Below are 21,076 nucleotides of genomic sequence, written 5' to 3' on the forward strand. Positions count from 1 at the left end.
GACATACATGTTACGTAGCTACAAACGTATAGTTGGTCAAATCAAATTGTCAGTAAATAAGAACAAAAAATACTATACTCATCTTTTTCTTTTGGGAGCTAGTATTAGTGTAAGACAAAGATAGGATGATTCTCTCTGTCTATGTTTAAAATAAGACAGTCCTTTGACAAAGTCCTCGCCATCGGCAGGGTGTTCATCCTCACACCCTAGAACCTAAATGGTCGCGTACTGTGCGGTTTAAGAGGAATTTCCTCCCGCGGACGCCTCGGCTGTGGAATGAGCTCCCTGCCGAGGTTTTCCCGAGGGGCTACAGTATGGGGTTCTTCAAAAAAGGAGAGTAAAGGTTTTTAAAGGGTCGGCAACGCGCGTGTAATATCCCTGGTGTTGCAGGCGTCCATAGGCTACGGTAACTGTTTACCATCAGGCGGGCCGTATGCTTGATTGACACCGACGTGGTATAAAATAGTACATTTTACAACTAGTGTGAAAAGGCATTTCACACGTGTTGTAAACGACGTTTTTTAATACAATTGCGTAAAAATAATAAATTAATATATAATTAGTAGAATCATACCACCAAACCAAACCAAAACCAAAAGTACCTATACAGCCCGCGATACGCGAGCTGCCGCAGCCCGCGATACCTTCATACTCGTGCGCGCCCCGGCCGCGGCCGCCGCGGGCCCGGCGCGGGTTGCTCAACGACACCGAGGAGTAACGAGTGAGGCCCGCGTACCTGCTCCGCGCTAAATTCAATTTTAACTGCGTTTCGAAAGTATAGTTTGGAACTAAAAAGTAAAAAGCACTAGTTCGAGAAATTGTGCTTCTCGCACGCTACGCAGCCACAAAAAGTACCACTTTTTGAGCAACTGTATTAAAAAAAAAACATATTAATGTAGTAACTAGGACTCGCTTCATCCTCCGCTTGTCACTAACGCGTAGGTCTGGCTCGTGTCCGTCGCAACTGCTGCGCGCGCTGCCGGCCGGCGTGGGCGCGGGCGCGGGCGCGGGCGGCGAGCGTCGCCACAAGGAGCGCATACTGCACGACCATCGCCTCAGGTACCACTGTCGACCTTATTCACTACGGATAAGGTTTACTTTTAGACGGTATGTTCGGTCTCTGTGGTTCAGTTATTCTATGTCACGTATAACAATGATGTTATAACTATAGACAAAGATAGATATAACTCCGTAATAGATGGATACAGTCTAAGGAAAAACGTGCCTCGAAAATCAAGAAAATTTGATTCTCGTTCAGAGGGCGCTACTAGTTTTGGCCTACAGTCGTATAGATGGCGTTGACGGTTTCGTTTGTTATTTAACAATTTTAACGCATATCAGTGAAAGAACATGGGTCAAAATCATCAAAATAATTAATGCAAATAAAAAAAATCATTTATCTATATTTAAATACATTTTATCGTATTTTTACAAATCTTCATTTTTAGTTTTAAAGTGTGTCGACAGATGGCAGTGAATTTACTGGGGTTACAAAATTTACTATGACAGTACGGCTCTAGTATAAGTTACTCTATGCTATAGATATGGCGTGATATGGTGTGAACGATTATGAACGTTGCCATACAAATGTTGCTGTCACTGCGATATTCCATAAAATTCAGCATACGGTATATGGGAAAAATGTATGCCGTGTGAACCTAGCCTAACGTAACAAGCGGAAAAAACGCTTCCGACGACGTATAGGCAACACACACTCACAATATGTTTATTCTTTACATACACCTGCGTACGAACTGGCGTAAAAGAGACGGCATCATTAAAAGAATACTTAAATAAAAAAGAGACTACTAGTGTTTGTCACTTTCGCGTTATAGTAGAAGTCCAACGACTAAGAGCAAACTGTACAATCGTCACAAGCTAAGTGCTTGAAATTTGGAGCACGTGTAACCTATTTATACTCTAAGAACAAATTAAATTATTTTCTATGAAAATATTTTTGTCCGGTAAACGGGGTACGCTGGTTCGATTCCAGCTCTGGACACTGGAGGCTTTGGTCATTTTTTCCTTCGTATATGACATTTATTTCAACCTATTTATAGTTATAATATCATGGAAGTATAACAAAAAAATCTCAACATCGTACATCTTTATCGTGTAGAATCGAACTGAGTATTTTTTTTCTTACATGCAGTAGGGCTCTTTATCATTTGTCACCATGCCTGTCACGTTCTAACATGTATGTAAGTGCGAAAGTGACGCATGACATGACAGGTGATAAAAACGCGACCATGATACCGCTGCAGGAGTAAATTAGAGTCGAGGATAAATTAGTTCTCAATTAAAGCTCCATTTAGACGGATCGATAACTTGCATGCGATTTTTGTCACATTGCGGTATAGTAGATCGACTGAATTCATTGTACAGTGAACGTCAAAGATATGTACTTTTGCACCTTACTCTTTTATATTAAGGGAATTTTTTTAACATATCTTTGACGTCGAATATACTCTGTAGTTAGTAATGTATCGAAAATTGCATGCAATTTCTCGCACCGTGTAAATGTGGCTTTTAAGACTATATGTCAAAAAATTTAAATTAAATATAATTGGCTCAGTAATGGGCACTAATAAAACATTATTTTGAACGTATATTGTGAGTGACCTGGGGAAAATAACCGAACTATGGAGACGTTGATAATGCCATTTTTATATTGCTATTAAATAATTAAGTAACGCATTATTTTGCATTTTATTGACCATAATACGATAAAAAATATTTATTACTTGTATTAAAATATAACCTTCCATAGCTCAATAAAATGCCAATATATGTCACGTTTTCAAATAAAAGGTTTCCACCTTGTCGCTTACCATAAGGACTAAATTTGCTAGTATCTATATACGAATAAACTGTCTGAGCGTCCTTATGGCAAGCGACAAAGTGGTACCTTTTGCTTGAAAACGAAACATATGCTTGACGAAATATAATTTGCATCAATATTTTAAACAACTTGTATGTCGGATCGGTGTAAATTAAATTTCGTCAACTATACCCATATTAAGCTTAGAAATAAATTAAAAGTGGAAAAATTCACTGTCTTGGGTGAGTCTTGCACCCACGACCACTGGATCACTAGTACAGTGCTCTACCATCTGAGCCACCAAGACCGTACTCAATGCAGCGAATATTTCCACTTTTAATTCATTTCTAAGCTTAATAGATACAAAATTATACTATATTATTTTTATACGCTTGTGTGTTTTGTGTTGCAATCACCACCATATACTAGCACTTCACTAAATCACCATCACGCATAGACCCTCACCACACCAAACTGGGTTCCGCTTAGTTATACAATCTACATTTCGTTGCGTCTAAACCGGTCTTTATACGAAATCGGGAATTTGTATTTTTCTATTTATTATTAGCTAGAGATGTGCAGACAGATGTCCGATTGATCTGTCTTACAGATAACGCCAGATAGATCTGACGGGCACATTTGTGCGTATATCCTTGGAAAGACATCCTTGGATATCCTTGGATATTTGGAATCTGTGCGAGAGAAGAGTCGTGGAATGTAAAGAAATCCATATATTCTACAACTCTTCCTTTTCCGCACAGACTCTTATAAGTGCTTTAATAAGACTTTTTGTACAGTCGCCATCGGATATATCGGAGCGGCCAAGAAGCTCACAAATATCTGAACACGCCTCTATTGTCAAGGCGTTAGATTCGTGTTCAGATATTTCTGTGCACCTCAGCCGCTCCGATATATCTGATGGCGACTGTACCCACGGCCTCCGGTTTGAAAGTCTCACACTATACCACTGTTCTATCAGAGATAAAACAGAACTTTATTATATTGCTCTTGATTATGAGTCTAAGTTGCTTCGCTAAAGTGCATATACACGGTGGCTAAACAATAAGTGCATTCCCTTTGCCAGGGAGGTTTTGGGATTATACTGAGCAACTTTTACTATGGGACCAAACCCGAAATCGCGAATTTTCTTTTGGCTGTTTCATACATTTTGGCTGGTCTATTTTCTATAGAAGGGTAATTTTTTTTTCGCGATTTCGTGCTTGGTCCCATAGTAAAAGTTGCTCAGTATAATGCCAAAACCCCCCTGGCAACGGGAATGCACTTATTTTTTTAGCCACCCTGTAAACGATTTATTTGTATTTATCGTTGTATATTTAATGTAATATTAAGTACTGTGTCAGAATTAAAATTACAAGAAATTTATTCTACAGTAGAGTAAAACATATGAATTCTATACAATGCCTGCTTAAATATACTGCTGAATATTTCTCTCGAAATTGTGTTATAAATATTAAATATAAATAAATAAATATTATACTACATTCTTACACAGATTGACGAAGTCCCACGGTAAGTCCAAGGAGGCTTGTGTTATGGGTACTCAGGCAACGATATATATAACATATAAATACTTAAATACATAGAAAACACCCATGACTCGGGAACAAATATCTGTGCTCATCACACAAATAAATGCCCTTACCGGGATTCGAACCCAGGACAATGCCAATGTCATGCCAATTAAGAAATATTTGTATCTGTATCTGAGTCTGAAGGGTAAAAATACTGCTGTATAACGATCGATCAACCGATTCTCGACTTACATGACCCGTTATATGTGACGTTTTCGACCAAAAGGTAGCACATTGTCGGTTGTCGATACGGTTGATTTCTAATTGAAGCTATTTGAAAATAGCGCCTTACCAAGCGACAATAAGTACTCTTTTAGTTGAAAAAGTGCACACATATATATATATATATATATATATATATATTCGTAAACACACTAATATTGAATATTGAATTGCTAAATAACTAATAAACTAATATTGAATAAAATATGAACAGTAGAGTGAACACCGAGAGCCCGTGGCAGTCGCAGCATCGCAAGTCGCAGTCGCTCGATGTGACGGCTACACGGCGGGACAGGCACGCGCAGCCCGTCAAAGAGAGGTAATTTGTTAATCTACATTCAGTAACAAGCTTTTGACTACGGTTACTGCGATAGTTACTCATGAAATAAAACTATGAAAATGGATTATATCGCGTATATTGAATTTATAATACATCCCTTATACTTGGCTTTGGCTACCCACCATAAGCATTGTACGTCGAAAAGACATTACGGACATTTTATTAAACCTCGTTCGTTACCTGTAATTCACAATTCATGAATAAATACACAATAGGCTATTTACCTAATTTTTGAAAATGGTTTTAATTGATTGTTTATGACTTAATAATTACACTACATTGATATTTCCGTGAAATTTCCTGTATTAAATATAAAAAAACAATGTTAAAGTTTATTTATTTTGAACGCGCCTTAAACGCTGTTTTCGCAAAGGGGCTAATCATGTGACACGTGTGACGTCACGCGCAAGTAAACTCAGTCAATGACCTTAGTTAATCTTATGGTATATGTGCATTGAATTCATTATTTCACTGTAAAATGCTATATAAATGGTGTATAGTGCCGCAATGTTCAAGTACGACTATAAAAAATCCAGACAAATCGTTTGTTTCCATTCCAACGAATCCCAAAAAAAGAAAAATGTGTTTAAAACTTGCGGGAAGAGACCCCAAAGAGCATTTTTGCGCATACAAATGTTTTTATGTGTGAAGACCACTTCGATGTAAGTAATATTTAACTGTAAATAAATATGGTAATTAAAGCAGCGGATTTTGTTATTTAACGAAACAAGATCTAGGTATTTAATGTATTACTACATAACCTCATAACATAGCTCTTTCAGCATTAGTAGGTAGTTAGTAGCATACTTTTTCTTTCAAACTAGTGCAGTATGGACATACTATTCTCGTCATCGTATTCTCTATATATATCGTCGTCGTATTCGTATCATCGAAATCGAAAAACACAGCTGTTTTTACATTTCTAAGTTCCGCAGCATAGTAATCCGGATTATGTTTAATGAAAAATGCAACCATTGATGCGTCTATGTCTGGTAGGTTGCCGCTATCAGCTTCCACATATTTCGGCTCCATTTTGAGATTCTTATCAATATTGTGCCACTACACGATAAATATACGAATAAACCGACAAACGGATAAATCGGAATATATCAGAAAACTGTGGAACAATAACTAAAATTAACTAAATACAAATAAAACTGCTAAAACACTCAAGACAAACAAGAATTTACCCGCGTGTGACGTCATCCGAGCGTTGACCAATCGCAGAGCGTTCACGTCCCTGATGAAATTTCAAAAAATATTAAATTTTCTTTCGTTTATTTTCCAAAAAAATAAACATAATTTACATTCAAATATAGTGAAATATACTTTATTAGTTTATTATCTTTCAGGATGACAGCAATTCGTTATATATTTTTAATGTTGTCAAATACCCTATTGTGCACATAGCTCAATAAGCCGGCATTTTGAACGTCCCGTCATCGCGTCGCTAACCGAACTGAGAGTACGCCAGAAGTCCGCCAGATTTCTGTCGCGGGGCGAGGATTCGAGTCGGGGCGGGGCGGTGCGGGGCCGTTCTGTATGATAATACTATTACTTATTCTGTGACGCGAGTGTGAATGAGAAGTTTTAAGATCCCGGTAGTCAGTTTGGTTTGCGTCTACAAAATATTTTACAGTACATATGGTGCTACTTTTTCGCACTAGTGCGTAAAAGAGCACTTTTCGTGCATATGTCGAAAGTTTAAAGGGCCATATGTACTGTAAAACGTTGTACGATACACGTGCGGATAGGTAATTCGCAACTCGTGTCGATTTAAAACACTCCCTGCGGTCGTGTTTTAATTTATCGCCACTCGTTTCGAATTTCCTCTTTTCCGCACTTGTATCGTAAATAACTATTCTTAATTCCAGATTTCGCTGCATAGTTCCGTACCCGCCGAACTCCGATTACGAGCTGGAGCTGAAAGTGGACGACATCGTCCTGGTGTCCAAGAAGCGCGGCGACGGCTGGTACAAGGGCACGCTGCAGCGCACCGGCCGCACCGGCCTCTTCCCGGCCTCCTTCGTGCAGCGCGAGCCCGAGCCCGAGCCCGAGCCCGCGCCCGTGCCAAGGGACTGACGCAGGCCCGCACACACACACACCACGCCCAGTAGGTTCGGCACGCTGTATTAATATACGATAAGATAATGTCACATTATGTAACGATCATTCGAAAATTATCCTTATAGTATGAATTTTTTCAAATGATTTTTACGCCTCACACCCTAATCTGTAAAGCGAAAGCCCTTGTTTCTTTTGTTCAGCGGTTACCGATGCTACCGCTACTGACTATTTATACAACCGTCCTATTTATATGGTTCAAATTTATGTAGCGGCTCCGTATTCTGAGGCCATTCAGGCATTCGTCCTTCATTACCCAAACTCGTTATCTCAGAATGAGCTGTTACATGTTGAACCTTAATACTCTCACGATAGTTGCTTTTTAACGACATGGTTGCTTTGGCACGCGCTCGGAATGCGACTAAGGTGCTTTTCCATAAAAGAAACAAAGGCTTTTGTTTAAGGCCGTTCCATCGGTTTGCCGCTGTCTCTGTCACATTTCGCAAGAAAGAACGGGAAAGATCATGCGCGCCAAGTGTCCATTTTGATCGAATTTTGTCGATTTTTATTTAATTTAAAAACGTTACCCTACAATATCGAAATTCGAAAGCTATGAAATTACCATTTAAGTTAAGATTGTTTTTTCTTATTTTTTTTGTTTATAGTATCACATAATAAATAACCGAGTAAAGTTGGATTAAAAGTCCGAGTTAGAGGTTACTTTGGGAATTAATTGTATCGAGCGAAGTGTCATAATTCGTGTATCGGAAGCTATGATATTAAAGATAATATAGTCAAGAACTACATATATTTTTTCCACGTCTACGATTATCAACGCCTCTTAGAAAAACATGATCATATAAGGAGATTTTTCGCCTTCTGGCTCAGGGAACCGCCTTAACGAATTAGGGTCTGAGGCCTAAAAATCATTTGAGAAAATTCATAGGTTAACCTTTGTACGTTAAGGTACAAAGGTATTTTATTGCGGACCTGACGGGCGGAGTCCTGCTCATCCCTGCCTCGTTCGTGCAGCCTTCGCCGTAGGCCCGCGCCCAGTCGGTTCGGGACGATATACTTGACATTGATATTGTGTACGTTTAATAAAGTGGTTAGTTAATCTGATTCAGAATGTCTGCCAAGTCAAACCAGTTTGACAGCACTGGCTTCCCTCGAATGCGGGCTGACCCGCTTTATTGATGAAACATATGAAAATGTTTAAAATGTACTATTTGTAATATTATCACGCTCAAATGATCCTTAATGTGTTACGTTATAGGCCATCCACTAAAGCCACCCGTACAAAAGACTTGTTTAACACTTAGATTGTAATAGAAAAAAAACAAATACTTTGTTCAAGTACAAACGCTTGTTTTGGCTGGGAATGCAACCAAGAACGAACCATCGATGCGTTTAACAATATTTGTTTCACCGTTATAATTTGTTTTATTTATCATTAAGTGTTATTCAAGATGATTCTTTGTTTTTTTTTATCAAAACTATGTCAGGTTTCCAGACTTAATATTAATTGATAAAACTTTTATACAGGGTGGCTAAAAATAAGTGCATTCCGTGCGTGCCAGGGAGGTTTTGGGATTATACTGAGCAACTTTTGCTATGGGACCAACCCCGAAATAGCGAAAAAAAAATTGGCTGTTTCACATTTTGGCTGGTCCATTTCCTATGGAAGGGTCAATTTTTTTTTCTCGATTTCGTGGTTGGTCCCATAGTAAAAGTTGCTCAGTATAATCCCAAAACCTCCCTGGCAACGGGAATGCACTTATTTTTAGCCACCCTGTATACCATCGTCTACACTGTCAACTGAACAAGTACAAGGAGCTGCAAAAATGCATACACACTTTATGAATGGAATTGATTAATAAAGTGGGTATGCACTTTTACAGCATCGTGATCAGTGTATTTTCATCATCACAAATAAATGAACTACCAGTACTTTGAATCGAGGTAGTATGATAAACTTTTTGTAAGATTGTAATTCCCTGTATAGTCCGATAGCATGTAAGAAAAAGGTAAGCTCATTTTTGTATGGACAAAGCAGGGAGATAAGCTAATATTACGAGCGGGGTCTCTACAAGCTAAGGTTGAATGTGATTGAGTATGATCTGATTTTGTAAATTGGACTTTATTTAAATGAGATGTAAGATTCAAATTTTAATATTAGAGATACGGGTTCTTGATATGAAATCTTTATCTACGACTTGCATTTTGAACTAGTCTTCTCACTGAAACATCGAAATTTGGAAACTTTTAGTACATTGAACTACAATAAAATAAATGTCTATAACGGTCGTATCGGGGCCATTTTATTTAACGTTGTATACTAATATTTTTTTTTATTTGGTAGTTTCTATCCTAAGGCCCAGCCATACAAATGAAAAATCCAAAATTTGCCACTGAAATTTGAACCTATAGTATAGGAAATAGAATCAATTTTGCGTTGTTGAAAAATTGATCGAAATAAAGCAAAAGCGACTGTTCCAATTGAATAGGGTTTAAACTTCATCGAACTAAAGGTACCATAGGTAGGACCTTGGGCCTTAGGAGGCTATGTTGTGTGTGTGGAGAAACAGGAGCTCTTTCGATCCTAATAGGAGAAAGTGTCCCAAAATTTTTATTTCCATTCCTTTACCATTTTTCATACTTTGTATGACGGTACCGGAATGAAAAGAACGAAAAATGTATGGAATTTTCGTGACACTTTCTCTTACCCCCCTCTCTCTTTTCCTCGGCGGACTTTCTCTGATCAGATCGGGGAAATCCTGAAGAAAGGCCAGGTCAAGAGCACCCTAAACCGGCGAGCGTGTATGAGGAGTGTTATGAAAGTGAAGGAAGCGAAAGAGGTATGTCAGGATCGTAGTAAGTGGAAGTCCGTGGTCTCTGCCTACACCTCCGGGAAATAGGCGTGATTATATGTATGTATGTACTTTCTCTTATTAGGATCGAAAGAGCTCGTGATTCTGAATAGAAATAACTTAATACTCAAATGTAAAAGAGTGTAGTGTACAATTTTAAATGAAATGAACCACCAAATGTTTTATATCCAGTATTTTTCTTAAAATTTACAGTATTTTGTTTAAACCCGTTGGCGTTGTATTGACTGACTGCTACTGCCATCTTTTGTATTATATTTCCGATGAACTCTTGGTAAATTATTTTTTTATAAATATCCGTTATAGGACAATAGCCATTCAAAACGAAGTGGGCCAATAACGAGTCCAGAGTAATGTATTTTTATAAAAAAAAGAGCAAAATGGAAGTCACATTGATACCGAGATAACAAGCGTACTCTGTAGCGCCACAGTTAAAAAAGCAACCTGTTTTCGGCAAGGGACATATGTATGAAGAAAAATAAATAAGTAACATTTTAAGCTTATAAACACCAGCCGTTTATGTGTATTTTTTTATACCACGTCGGTGGCAATCAAGCATACGGCCCGCGTAAGCAGTTACCGTATCCTATGGACGCCTGCAACACCGGAGTGTTTGTTATTCTTGTAAAAACATTCCGTCAGGTGACCAAGGAGTTCAGCGATAGTGAACCGCAGTAGTACAGTCACCATCAGATATATCGGAGCGGCCGAGGTGCTCACAAATATCTGAACCCGCACTCTAACGCCTTGATAATAGAGTGCGTATTTAGATATTTTTGAGCACCTCGGCCGCTCCGATATTACTGATGGCGACTGTACCAAAACAATGTTGTTTTTTTTTTTGTATTTATTGAGTTTTGGTTGTCACCTGACGATTTGATTTGTAATTAAATGGATTTAAGCTTTGTTCGTAATGGTTATATAGTGAGTTTGCTATCAAACGAAATGCGACTCACAAGTTAACTTTTAGCAGAAAGGAAAGATTATTTTTCAGATTACTGTATGTGTTTCTAGCCGAAAAAGACTAAAGTACATAGTTTTAATATTTCATAGGTATATTTTTCAATATTCTACCTATATTCTTATAACCTAGGATAGGCATTATGTTTTCTTTCGTAACATATAACCCTTGTATTATCGTACTCTCGGTTGAATTTATTTTTCATCACACTTGCTCGAAAAATACCTTATTTCATGCAGATGTACTAAATGACAAGGGCCTATATTGTTTCCGCGGGAGTTATGGATTCTGAAAAAAAAACTCTATAACTCACTCGTGAGTTATAGGTTTTTTAAATTATATCACTAATTCATACGAACCAAGTAGGTATAAATGAGTTTTACTTTGAAAATACTGACGTTTATAAATTATTAATTTTTTGTTTACGGTTTAATATATTTAATTTGATTAATTTAATAGCCGTTTTAAATATTTTTACACAATTTTCAATTGTGGCTGAATGCCGATGGGTCTGTGCCTTCGATGTCTAAACTGCCAAAAAATTTCAAAATGGCGGACGAATGTGAAATTTCACCGTATTTGAATGATTTCGCTTAAAATTTAGTTTTTTCTTCGCAAGTGTGATGAAAAACATTGTGTGTAACTCCGGGGGTAAGAATATTGTTACTCGAGTCTTTAATTCACTCCAGCCGGTCGTAAATATACAATAGACTCATTTCAATAACCCTCGACGTTGCACAATGTACTATTATCAGTTAGGTGTGATACGCTTATTATTTTACAATGTGTTATTGTTAAGTGCCACTGCCATATTATACTTTCGTTGCAAAGTTACGTTTGTGCATTTCAGTTGTTTGACGTATATATTAAGGCATTATCCCGATAGTAAATAAGGATAACCTTAGACTAATATCTAGTTATACTATTGTTTTATTCGTAAACAATGATAATTTATATATACATGATTTTTTTTAAGTTTCACTAATGGATAACTAAATTTTAATGGTATTGAGACTGTATGATAAAATCTTGTTTTTTAAGATTTATTTAAATAGTTAAATTTAATGTTTAATGCGAATGTAATGTTTTTTTGAGGTAATGTAGGTAGTTTTAAGGTTTTTGAGTGATATGTCATTGTTGATAGGACCCTAGAATTTCCAATCATAGGGAATTCCAAATGAATATTGAGATTTTGTAGTGTTTTACATTCGTTCCGTTTTTACTACTGTATTTTAGCCGCGACTCCATATTTAATCTCAGTAGATGTACGGTCTCCGTTGAATCGTTTCAGTATTTTTGTTGCAAATATAATTTGGCTTCATGCAAAGTGCATGGTGGGGAGAAAAAGGACTCGAATTTTTCATGCTATTTGACATAGTTAACGAACACATAATGGTGGTCCATTGGCACTATAGGGAACGTGCATAAACAGTAAGCATGTTAAGTTTAAGCTTCCAGTGTAGCCCACAAGATGGCAAAACCTAGAATGCACAAGAAAATTTACGTGAACTGTAGAGGGCAGCACTTGCTTTGGCGTTAAGTGTCAATGTACAGTTTATGTTTCCGTTTCAGGCCACAAGATGGCAGACCCTCTAACGCGCACGGCCGTGATAACCGTAATGTTTGAGAATGCGGCCCCTATAGTGCATTATTCTCAAACATTATGGTTATGACTTGCATGGTAAAAAAACAGTCATACATACATAAAATTGTCTCTAACTAAATTATCAACTGCACGAAGCCTGGGTCATTTTAAATTGTTAATTAAAATTATTATTATTAATATTAATTGGAAATTCAATGTCTTCTATGACTATTTTAGTAAGTTAAGTAAAATTTTCGTAGACAATTTTTAAGGATATTTCACTGCGGAGAGTTGCGATGTGTTTTAATTGTTTTTAAATGTGATCTTTATTTTATTCTTACTTTTTCTAGTGACTTTATTCCTTCCATATATTTGTTTAGTTTCATCTCTTTATTTATATTAATACATTTTAATTATACTCAAGTTTTATTTTAGTGTAACTCCTTTCGCATCTGAAATATCCGTTAAGGCGGCCCCACACTCACGTGGTCATATGATAAAATTTTATTTAGATACACGATTATTATATCAGAGTGTATTAATAACGGGTCACTCACGTGTTTTAAGCTCCTGATGACGCTCCTCGATACGGAGTGAAACATGTCGAGCGTTTTCGACTTAAAACACGTGAGTGACCCGTTATTAATATATTTATTATATCAGTGTGTGGCCTCTTTTATACTTAGTCTTGTCACAAAAAAGAACTGATTTATTTTAAAACGTATTTATTTGTGGTTCTACTCGTAACTGTTTGTATATTTTTGCGTAACTTATAAATAACCACAACGAAACCGGTACTTTTCACTAGCATACATTAGCTATTATTTTAAATGTCAACATGGGACTATATAGGAAATGTATGTACTTTAAACATGGCACTTTTGTGTTATACACATTTATGAATAATCGGATCCCATTGATAAGGCATGTTGGGTACAGAATATGTCACATTAAAACTAGTCTATGTGAGCTGTAGACCTTGCGAGCGTAACTTAACCTCCTAAGGCCCAGCCATACAAATGAAAAATTCAAAATTTGCCACTGAAATTTGAACCTATAGTGTAGGAAATAGAGTTGGTTTTGCGTTGTTGGAAAATTTAACGAAACAGCAAAAGCGACTTCCAATTGAATGGGATTTAAATTTCATCGAACTTAAGAGGTGCTATAGGTAGAACCTTGGGGCCTTAGGTTAAAACTGAATAAATGTATGGCTCCGCCATTTTGAAAACAATCCAAAAACCGAATCAACGAAAAAAAACATTTGTCATCGAACCTGCTCACAAAATTTCACGAGAATCTGTTGAGAATTGCGACCTGTAGAGGAGAACATCCGGGCATACGAAACGGAGTCCTTCGCTAACGCTCGGTCAAATAGTTTTCAAAAATAAGCATATATTTAGTTATGTTTATATTTTCGTATGAATTTTATTTTATATAAACTTTTGCTACCATAGCTACGGTATTAGAACTATTAGAAGACATACCTTAAACAGTTGCTTAGCTCATGTGACATATTCTGTAAAGAATGTCTGCCAGATATAACGATTCGGACGCCTGTTCTAACATGTTCCGATATGCTCCAATAGTTTGGTTCTCTAGTATCATTCGCTTCTAGTTTAATTAAGAAAACCATATCGAAGAGTTGATTAGGTAATCTTTAAATGAAATAAAGATTTCTTCTTAAAACTGTGTTTTATTTGGAGATTAAGCCGAAAAACAGTCCCCGGCAAGCTCGGCCGAATTTCACCTTCCCATACAAACGGAGTTTCGTTCTCATTTTAAAACTACATGTTGGACTGTAATGAAGCTTTGCACATACAATGACATGAGGTATATCTAGGTCTGTAATTAGTTTACATAGCTCCAGTATGAAAAACTTAAATTCGCTGTATTTTTTAACTATGGTAGCTGAAGCTACATAAACTAATTACAGACATAGATATACCTTATCCTTGTAAGTACAAAGTTTCAGAGCAAACTAGCTAGTCGTTATACCTCGTCTGTTCATAAGTTTTGAGACGAATGTAAACTCAAATAGTTCTATTACTGAAATGTTATATGATTACATTCATATTTTTATTTAACAATAACAACTACACTTTAATTAATTAGAATAAATTCGCCGACCAGTGTGGCCTAGTGGGTAGTAGCCCTGCCTGTGAATCCGATGGTCCTGGGTTCGAATCCCGGTAAGGGCATTTATTTGTGTGATGAGCACAGATATTTGTTCCTGAGTCATGGGTGTTTTCTATGTATTTAAAAGTATTTATATATTATATATATCGTTGTCTGAGTACCCATAACACAAGCCTCCTTGGGCTTACCGTGGGACTTGGTCAATACAAAGAGGATATAATAGGATAGAGCGGTACTGTCATAGTAAATTTTGTAGCCACAGGAAATTCACTGCCATCTATCGACACTCGATTAAAACTAAAAATAAAAATATAAAAAAATGTATTTATATATGGATAAATGATTTTTTTGATTTGCAATATTTGCATTAATTATTTTTATATTATTTTGACGCATGTTCTTTCACCGATATGCGTTAAATTTTTTAAATAACAAACGAAACCGTCAACGCCATCTATACGAGAGTAGGCTAAAGGTAGTGGCGCCATCTGATCGAGAATCAAATTTTCTTGATTTCCAGGCACGTTTTTTCCTTAGACTGTATCAATCTATTACGGCGTTATATCTATCTTTGCAATAACGAAAAAAATAAAAAAGGGTCTCTCCGGCGGGGAATCGAACCCCGGTCTCCCGCGTGACAGGCGGGGATACTTACCACTATACTACCGAAGACTTGATGAGCAGTGCGAATTTATGCTATAAAGGTTCATAGCGTCGTTAAAAAGTGGTGTGATGATTCGATACAAAATCAAATATTGTTAAATAGATATTTTTACTCACGCTTTACAGATAGTTGTGATTTTTTTATAGTCTAGCCGTGAAAAGGTACTTCTCATTTCCTATTCAGTTATACCTAAGTCTATTCCATTCGTAAGTATATAAAACATTAAACTCTCGCATTTTGTACATATATTTTACCTTTTTTTTTCGTAAGTATATTTAAGTATACAATACTTTTATTTTATTTGTAGAACAAAGGTGATAAATATAATATTCAGATCTGCAAAGAATGTATACCAAGATAAATACATGTGACAGGGTCGTTCTATAGATACAAAATGTTGTACACTATAGTTAAACGCGATGAAACATTTTTAGCATTATATTATTAAAATAGTAAGGTGCAAGTGTAAACATCTTTGACCTCGACTGTACTTCATCTGCTGCAAGTACGTTAGATTGCAGTCTTTATCACTTACTGGTCTATGATAATTAAAGTATAGATAGTATCTAAGTAGAATTGGATAGTTTTTAAGGTTCCATACCCAAAGATTCCCTACCCTATTACTAAGACTCCGCTGTCCGTCTGTCCGTCCATCTGTCCGTTTGTCTGTCTGTCACCAGGCTGTATCTCATGAACCGTGATAGCTAGACAGTTGAAATTTTCACAGATGATGTATTTCTGTTGCCGCTATAACAACAAATACTAAAAACAGAATAATATAAATATTTAAATGGGGCTCCCATACAACAAACTTGTTTTTTTTGCTGTTTTTTTCCGTAATGAAACGGAACCCTTCGTGCGCGAGTCCGACTCGCACTTGGCCGGTTTTTTTATTTTCAATTTATAGGTTTCAGGTAGTGAAGTTTCTATTGCTGTAACTGGTTGGTATTTCACCTGTCCAAATTGTTTGTCCAATGTGCATTGCGTCTTACTCTCTCACTAAGCAACATGTGAGACGCAAATACACATTAGACAGGTGGAATCATTGGCGTAGCGTGAACCAATCTAGGCGTGGGCAAAAACCACAATGGCCCTTTTCAATGTGTTTTCCCAAGGTAATAAAAGGGTTGGCTTTGCGAGGCCCCCGTAAGTGCGAGGCCGTGGGCTACGCCACTGGGTGGAATACCACCCCAAAGCACTATCCAAGTATCGGACCGCTCAGAATTCGCGCACGATTCAATTTTCGCATGTTGGCGTACATGCAGTTGACGTCATATTGTCTCGTGAATCAATGAAAAGTTACGTATAACACTTGGCAGTTGCCAGTTCACGGAGAAGCCAAGAGAAATGTTTATTAATGGTACTGCCAATATTGGTGGTACCTATACTTAGGTATCTACTTAAATACTTTTAATATTCGCATCTGTAGACAATACAATAAAAGTTAACGACCCGGATAAAAGGTCACATCTCCAGTAGGGCAAACCTTGGCTTTTCGGTGATACTTGGTAATTCGGTGATTTATTTATTTATTTGTTTATTAGGATCACCAACAGAAGATACAATTTACATACTAGTATTAACTTACAAAAAGGGCACATTTTTTATTGATCCCCCACTTACAGGCAATCACAGCATGCATTATTATATTAATTTAAACATTAAGTCAACAGTAACACCTAGAAAAAGACATAGTATACATTACAAAAATCTAGAATAAGTATATAATACCAATTAACAAGACACCTAATAGTTGATATTAACAATAACTAAGGTAAGTTAGCCGAGCTAGCTGAGGTTGTCAACAGACAATAATTTGTTTTTAAATAAGACTTCACTATCGTGAAACACATCCAAAGAAGGAACATTATTAGCATGCTTCTTGTATAGGGGATACTACGTTATTGTCTTACAAATACATATAAATATAAATATTTTCACCATGAGGAAATACAAGCTATAAAATTGATGGCAGCTATCAGTTTTGATGCTTGCAATCGGGTGGGCAGTGATATAATTGTTTACATTTCACCATTGTGAGCTTAGCGTAAGATAATAACGCAGTATCACCGAATTACCAAGTATCACCGATAAGCCAAGGTTTGCCCTACCTACTGAAAAAACGCTTGTAAGGATGCAACGTAAAAATTTGCATTTATATATATATAAATAAATATGTGTGTGTATTTGATTTGTTCTCAAACTTGTTCATAGATGGCAGCACCAGTCTCTCTCGCTACAACGTAAATCCGTAAGGAGTTCGTTTAGGAGGTGCAAGCGCGCACTGCTTGCCCTTAGAGCTGGTCAAAGACGCCTAGTCTTACTAAGATGGCATATAGTCGAGAAATTCGGACGGGCACCGCCGTGGCGGGGTGGCCTAGGGGTTCATGGAGTTAGCCGCGATAGCTAAAGACGCCGGTTCGAATCCGGCCTTCACCACTGGAGGGTTTCGTCACTTTTTCTTTAATATATGACATCTATTACAGTTTTTAAATATGTAGCAAATTAATTAGCGTTTTTTTGTTTAAAAACATTCAACAATATTAGCGTTTTATTCTCATATCTTTGCTATGTCTACAGCCACCTAGCGGTCATAACTGTCGTAATAGACGCGTTTTGTTAGAGTGAACCTTCTGTACCTAGTACTATTATTTATTCTGTGGTCATCACCATATATTGAATGCCAGCACCATACTTCGCTGTATTTGGCAAATATTCGTGTTGCATCCCTTTTGTTTTGTATGTCAAAGGAAAGAGATGCAACACGAATATTTGCCAAATAAGGCGAAGTGTGGTGCCCTGGTGCCAGCATAAGGGTAAAACTCTTGTCGGTGGAGCAATTTCCATGTTTGGCGGTCCTCTGCCTTCTCTTTGACAGCCTGATACGACACGACGTCGAGTTTTTCCTTTATTTGATGCATGTACGCTCTCCTTGGCCTTCCCTTCTTCCTCTTTGCTTCAACTTTTCCTTCTTCTATTCTGTGGTATGGTCAAGGAATTTAAGATCAGTACCGTTTCGTACTTTCGTACCTTGTCATGAAATTGTACGGAAATTAAATTATTTGACTTTAGCTGGGTAAGGGAATAGATAATCAAGTATAGATATAATAGATAGATCACACACACACGTTCTCTAGAATCTAGATTAGCACCTCAAGCCTCAAGCGCTTTAAAGAGGTTTTTATCGTGAGGCATTGATATTGATAGAGGCGCGAAGCTAAGCGCCTTTTATATCCTTGGCACGTGTTTGCCAAAAGGATAATCCGATATTGACGCTTGCGCCCGGAGGTATACGCAGGTACCATGGCCGTACTGCAAAATCATAAGGTTCGAAGTTGAATGACAAAAGTACTGTTGTAGCTACGTCTTACATTCATACACAGTATATTACTTGGATACCGAAAGATAACGAACAGCTTAAACCGTTAATACTGCCAATTCTCTTCTTAGTATGTTTTCGGGATTTGTCTAAATATTCGTGTTGCATTCCGTAATGCATGAACTCATACTAAACACTAATCAATATTGTAAACAGGCCATAAGGCAAGTGTACACGCGACAACCAACTGATTCGTATGTAAGATTAGCAAAAGAAATAAATTAGTACCTAGTTATTAACAAAGTAAATAGAAATACAATTTGGAAGTCTTAAAATCTACCAAAAATCTACTAACAAAAATTACAAAAATCTTAACCTAAAAATATTGTCTTCGGTTAATCCGTTTTCATAGTTTTATTTCATCTTAACCTAAAGTAAAAAATATTTACGAAATTCGCCCCGCGACCCTTTAGATGCAAACAAGCCCATCACGCTCACCGCGTTGCCACGTTGAACTGCGACGGATAACCTTTATGCATTAAGGAGCTCCAAAATCCAGTGAATTAGAATACCGGTTTCTTTGAGAAAGTTACTTAATTAAAACTCAGGAATGCACCCTTAAAATTAAGGGAGTTTAAAAAAAACACCTACCATACATACAGGTGTTTTTCGACCGTTACGGTTGCCACGTCTCTATTTATGGCCACTATTTATAAAATGCTTGACCTGGCATCATTGAAGTCCGTTGAATTAATTATTTTAAAGGTCATGCTCGGTAGTTTTTAAATAGGACACTGTAGCCGCCGTGCAGGTCTCGACGACTCAAATAAAAAGACTTCGTTTTGAAGTAAACTGATTATGATGATGATGATGATAAAAAATGTGAAAGGAAACAGGGAAAGGTCCCGAGACTCAAACTGGTTCAGCGGCGGTTCAGCGGTTTAAACATGAAGAGATACAATAGAAACTGATGAGTAACGCATTTATAATGTTAATAGGGAATATATTTATCATCAATTTTATTTGTTATTTCAGTAAAATTTGTCGCCATGCTGTAGGTATTAGGTATACTAATCACCACATTGTGCGCCCCTCAGAACACTTACCTTTGTAGTACTTTTGCGACAATCGTCGAGCCTGTGAACCCAAAACCATAGGGCCTACTGCGAATACCGAAGTTCTCAAATTGTGGGCATCTTTTTCTTTTACTCCAATTAAGGCGTAATTAGAGTGACAAAGAAAGATGCCCGCAATTTGCGAACTTTGGTGAATGTGTTCGCGGTAGACCCCCAGATCACTGCCCGAAACGCAATTAAGATCAGTAGGTAAACAACAACAATATTGTGTTAAATTAATTAAGGCTGCTATAGCGTATGTTCTGAATCAATTTGATCGAGGAGCGTTATATTTTTTGAATTAGAACCTCGGCACGTGCTCAAGGGGCACAGCCAGTGAACTAGGGAGGGGCAAGTTGATATCGCCGGAGGCTTAGAAGTCAGCTGCTATCGTTAAAATTAGTGGCTGTGCTTCGGATTATTTGAGCCGTGATGATGTTCCGAATTGCAAGCTGAAGTGGCAATGGGCAGGGTACATAGCTCGAAGAACCGGTTTATTTTTTATTTTATTTTATTTATTAACCAACTTTACATTTACAGTTAAACCAAACATGCAAGTTATGGGTTAGAAACATATATGTACTTAAAACTAAAATAATATGCTTATCACTAAATTAATTAATATTAATAGTTGTGGGCGTGGATATTGATTCTAGGTAGCGGGCTGCTGTGGCTAGGAATTTCGGTTCTGATTGCGATAATATGTCAAAGTGGGATTATGTAAAATTATGTTATTAATGGTGGCCTAGAGGGCAAAAAGGTTTCCGAGTGGAGACCGCGTATCTATTGGCGAGCGCAGCTTAGGCCTCTTGGTTTTGGTTACAGAGACTCGCTGGTTGCAGGTCGCTTCTATCCGGTTAGTGTGGAAGTCTATTAAGACCTGCATCCAGCAGTGAACGTCCTATGGCTGAAATGATGATGTTCCAAATCACTTTGATAGATTTTTAGCGAAGTGGCAGTAGTTCGGCAACACAACAGATAATTTTTAGGGTTCCGAACCCAAAGCGTAAAAACGGGACCCTATTACTAAGACTCCGCTGTCCGTCTGTCCGTCCGTCTGTCTGTCTGTCTGTCTGTCTGTCTGTCTGTCTGTCTGTCTGTCTGTCTGTCTGTCTGTCACCAGGCTGTATCTCATGAACCGTGATAGCTAGACAGTTGAAATTTTCACAGATGATGTATATATTTCTGTTGACGCTATAACAACAAATACTAAAAACAGAATAATATAAATATTTAAATGGGGCTCCCATACAACAAACGTGATTTTTTTGCTGTTTTTTTCCGTAATGGTACGGAACCCTTCGTGCGCGAGTCCAACTCGCACTTGGCCGGTTTTTTTCTTTTCCTGCCTTTTAAGTACGAGTTGAAC

General features: G+C 37.3%; 1 protein-coding gene and 1 non-coding gene across 4 annotated transcripts in view; one reads left to right on the forward strand and one right to left on the reverse strand.

The window, feature by feature from the left end:
- The window catches only part of LOC134747104 (E3 ubiquitin-protein ligase SH3RF1-like), an 80,609-nt gene extending 71,990 nt beyond the window's left edge, over positions 1-8,619 (forward strand). Inside the window, exons 15-17 of one of the 3 annotated variants that reach the window (XM_063681674.1) lie at positions 943-1,059; positions 4,850-4,954; positions 6,850-8,619. In XM_063681674.1, the coding sequence (XP_063537744.1) occupies positions 943-1,059; positions 4,850-4,954; positions 6,850-7,057 (430 nt within the window). In that variant the 3' untranslated portion in view covers positions 7,058-8,619. The remainder of the gene's footprint in view (positions 1-942; positions 1,060-4,849; positions 4,955-6,849) is intronic. The other 2 variants (XM_063681675.1, XM_063681676.1) reach the window with 2 other exon arrangements.
- A 6,590-nt stretch (positions 8,620-15,209) lies between these two features.
- On the reverse strand, positions 15,210-15,281 carry Trnad-guc (transfer RNA aspartic acid (anticodon GUC)). Its single transcript has one exon. It is a non-coding gene; the product is annotated as a tRNA-Asp (tRNA).
- Positions 15,282-21,076: the final 5,795 nt, after the last annotated feature.

This window comes from Cydia strobilella, chromosome 14 (assembly GCF_947568885.1).
Source record: "Cydia strobilella chromosome 14, ilCydStro3.1, whole genome shotgun sequence".
In the NCBI taxonomy this organism is placed as follows: domain Eukaryota; kingdom Metazoa; phylum Arthropoda; class Insecta; order Lepidoptera; family Tortricidae; genus Cydia; species Cydia strobilella.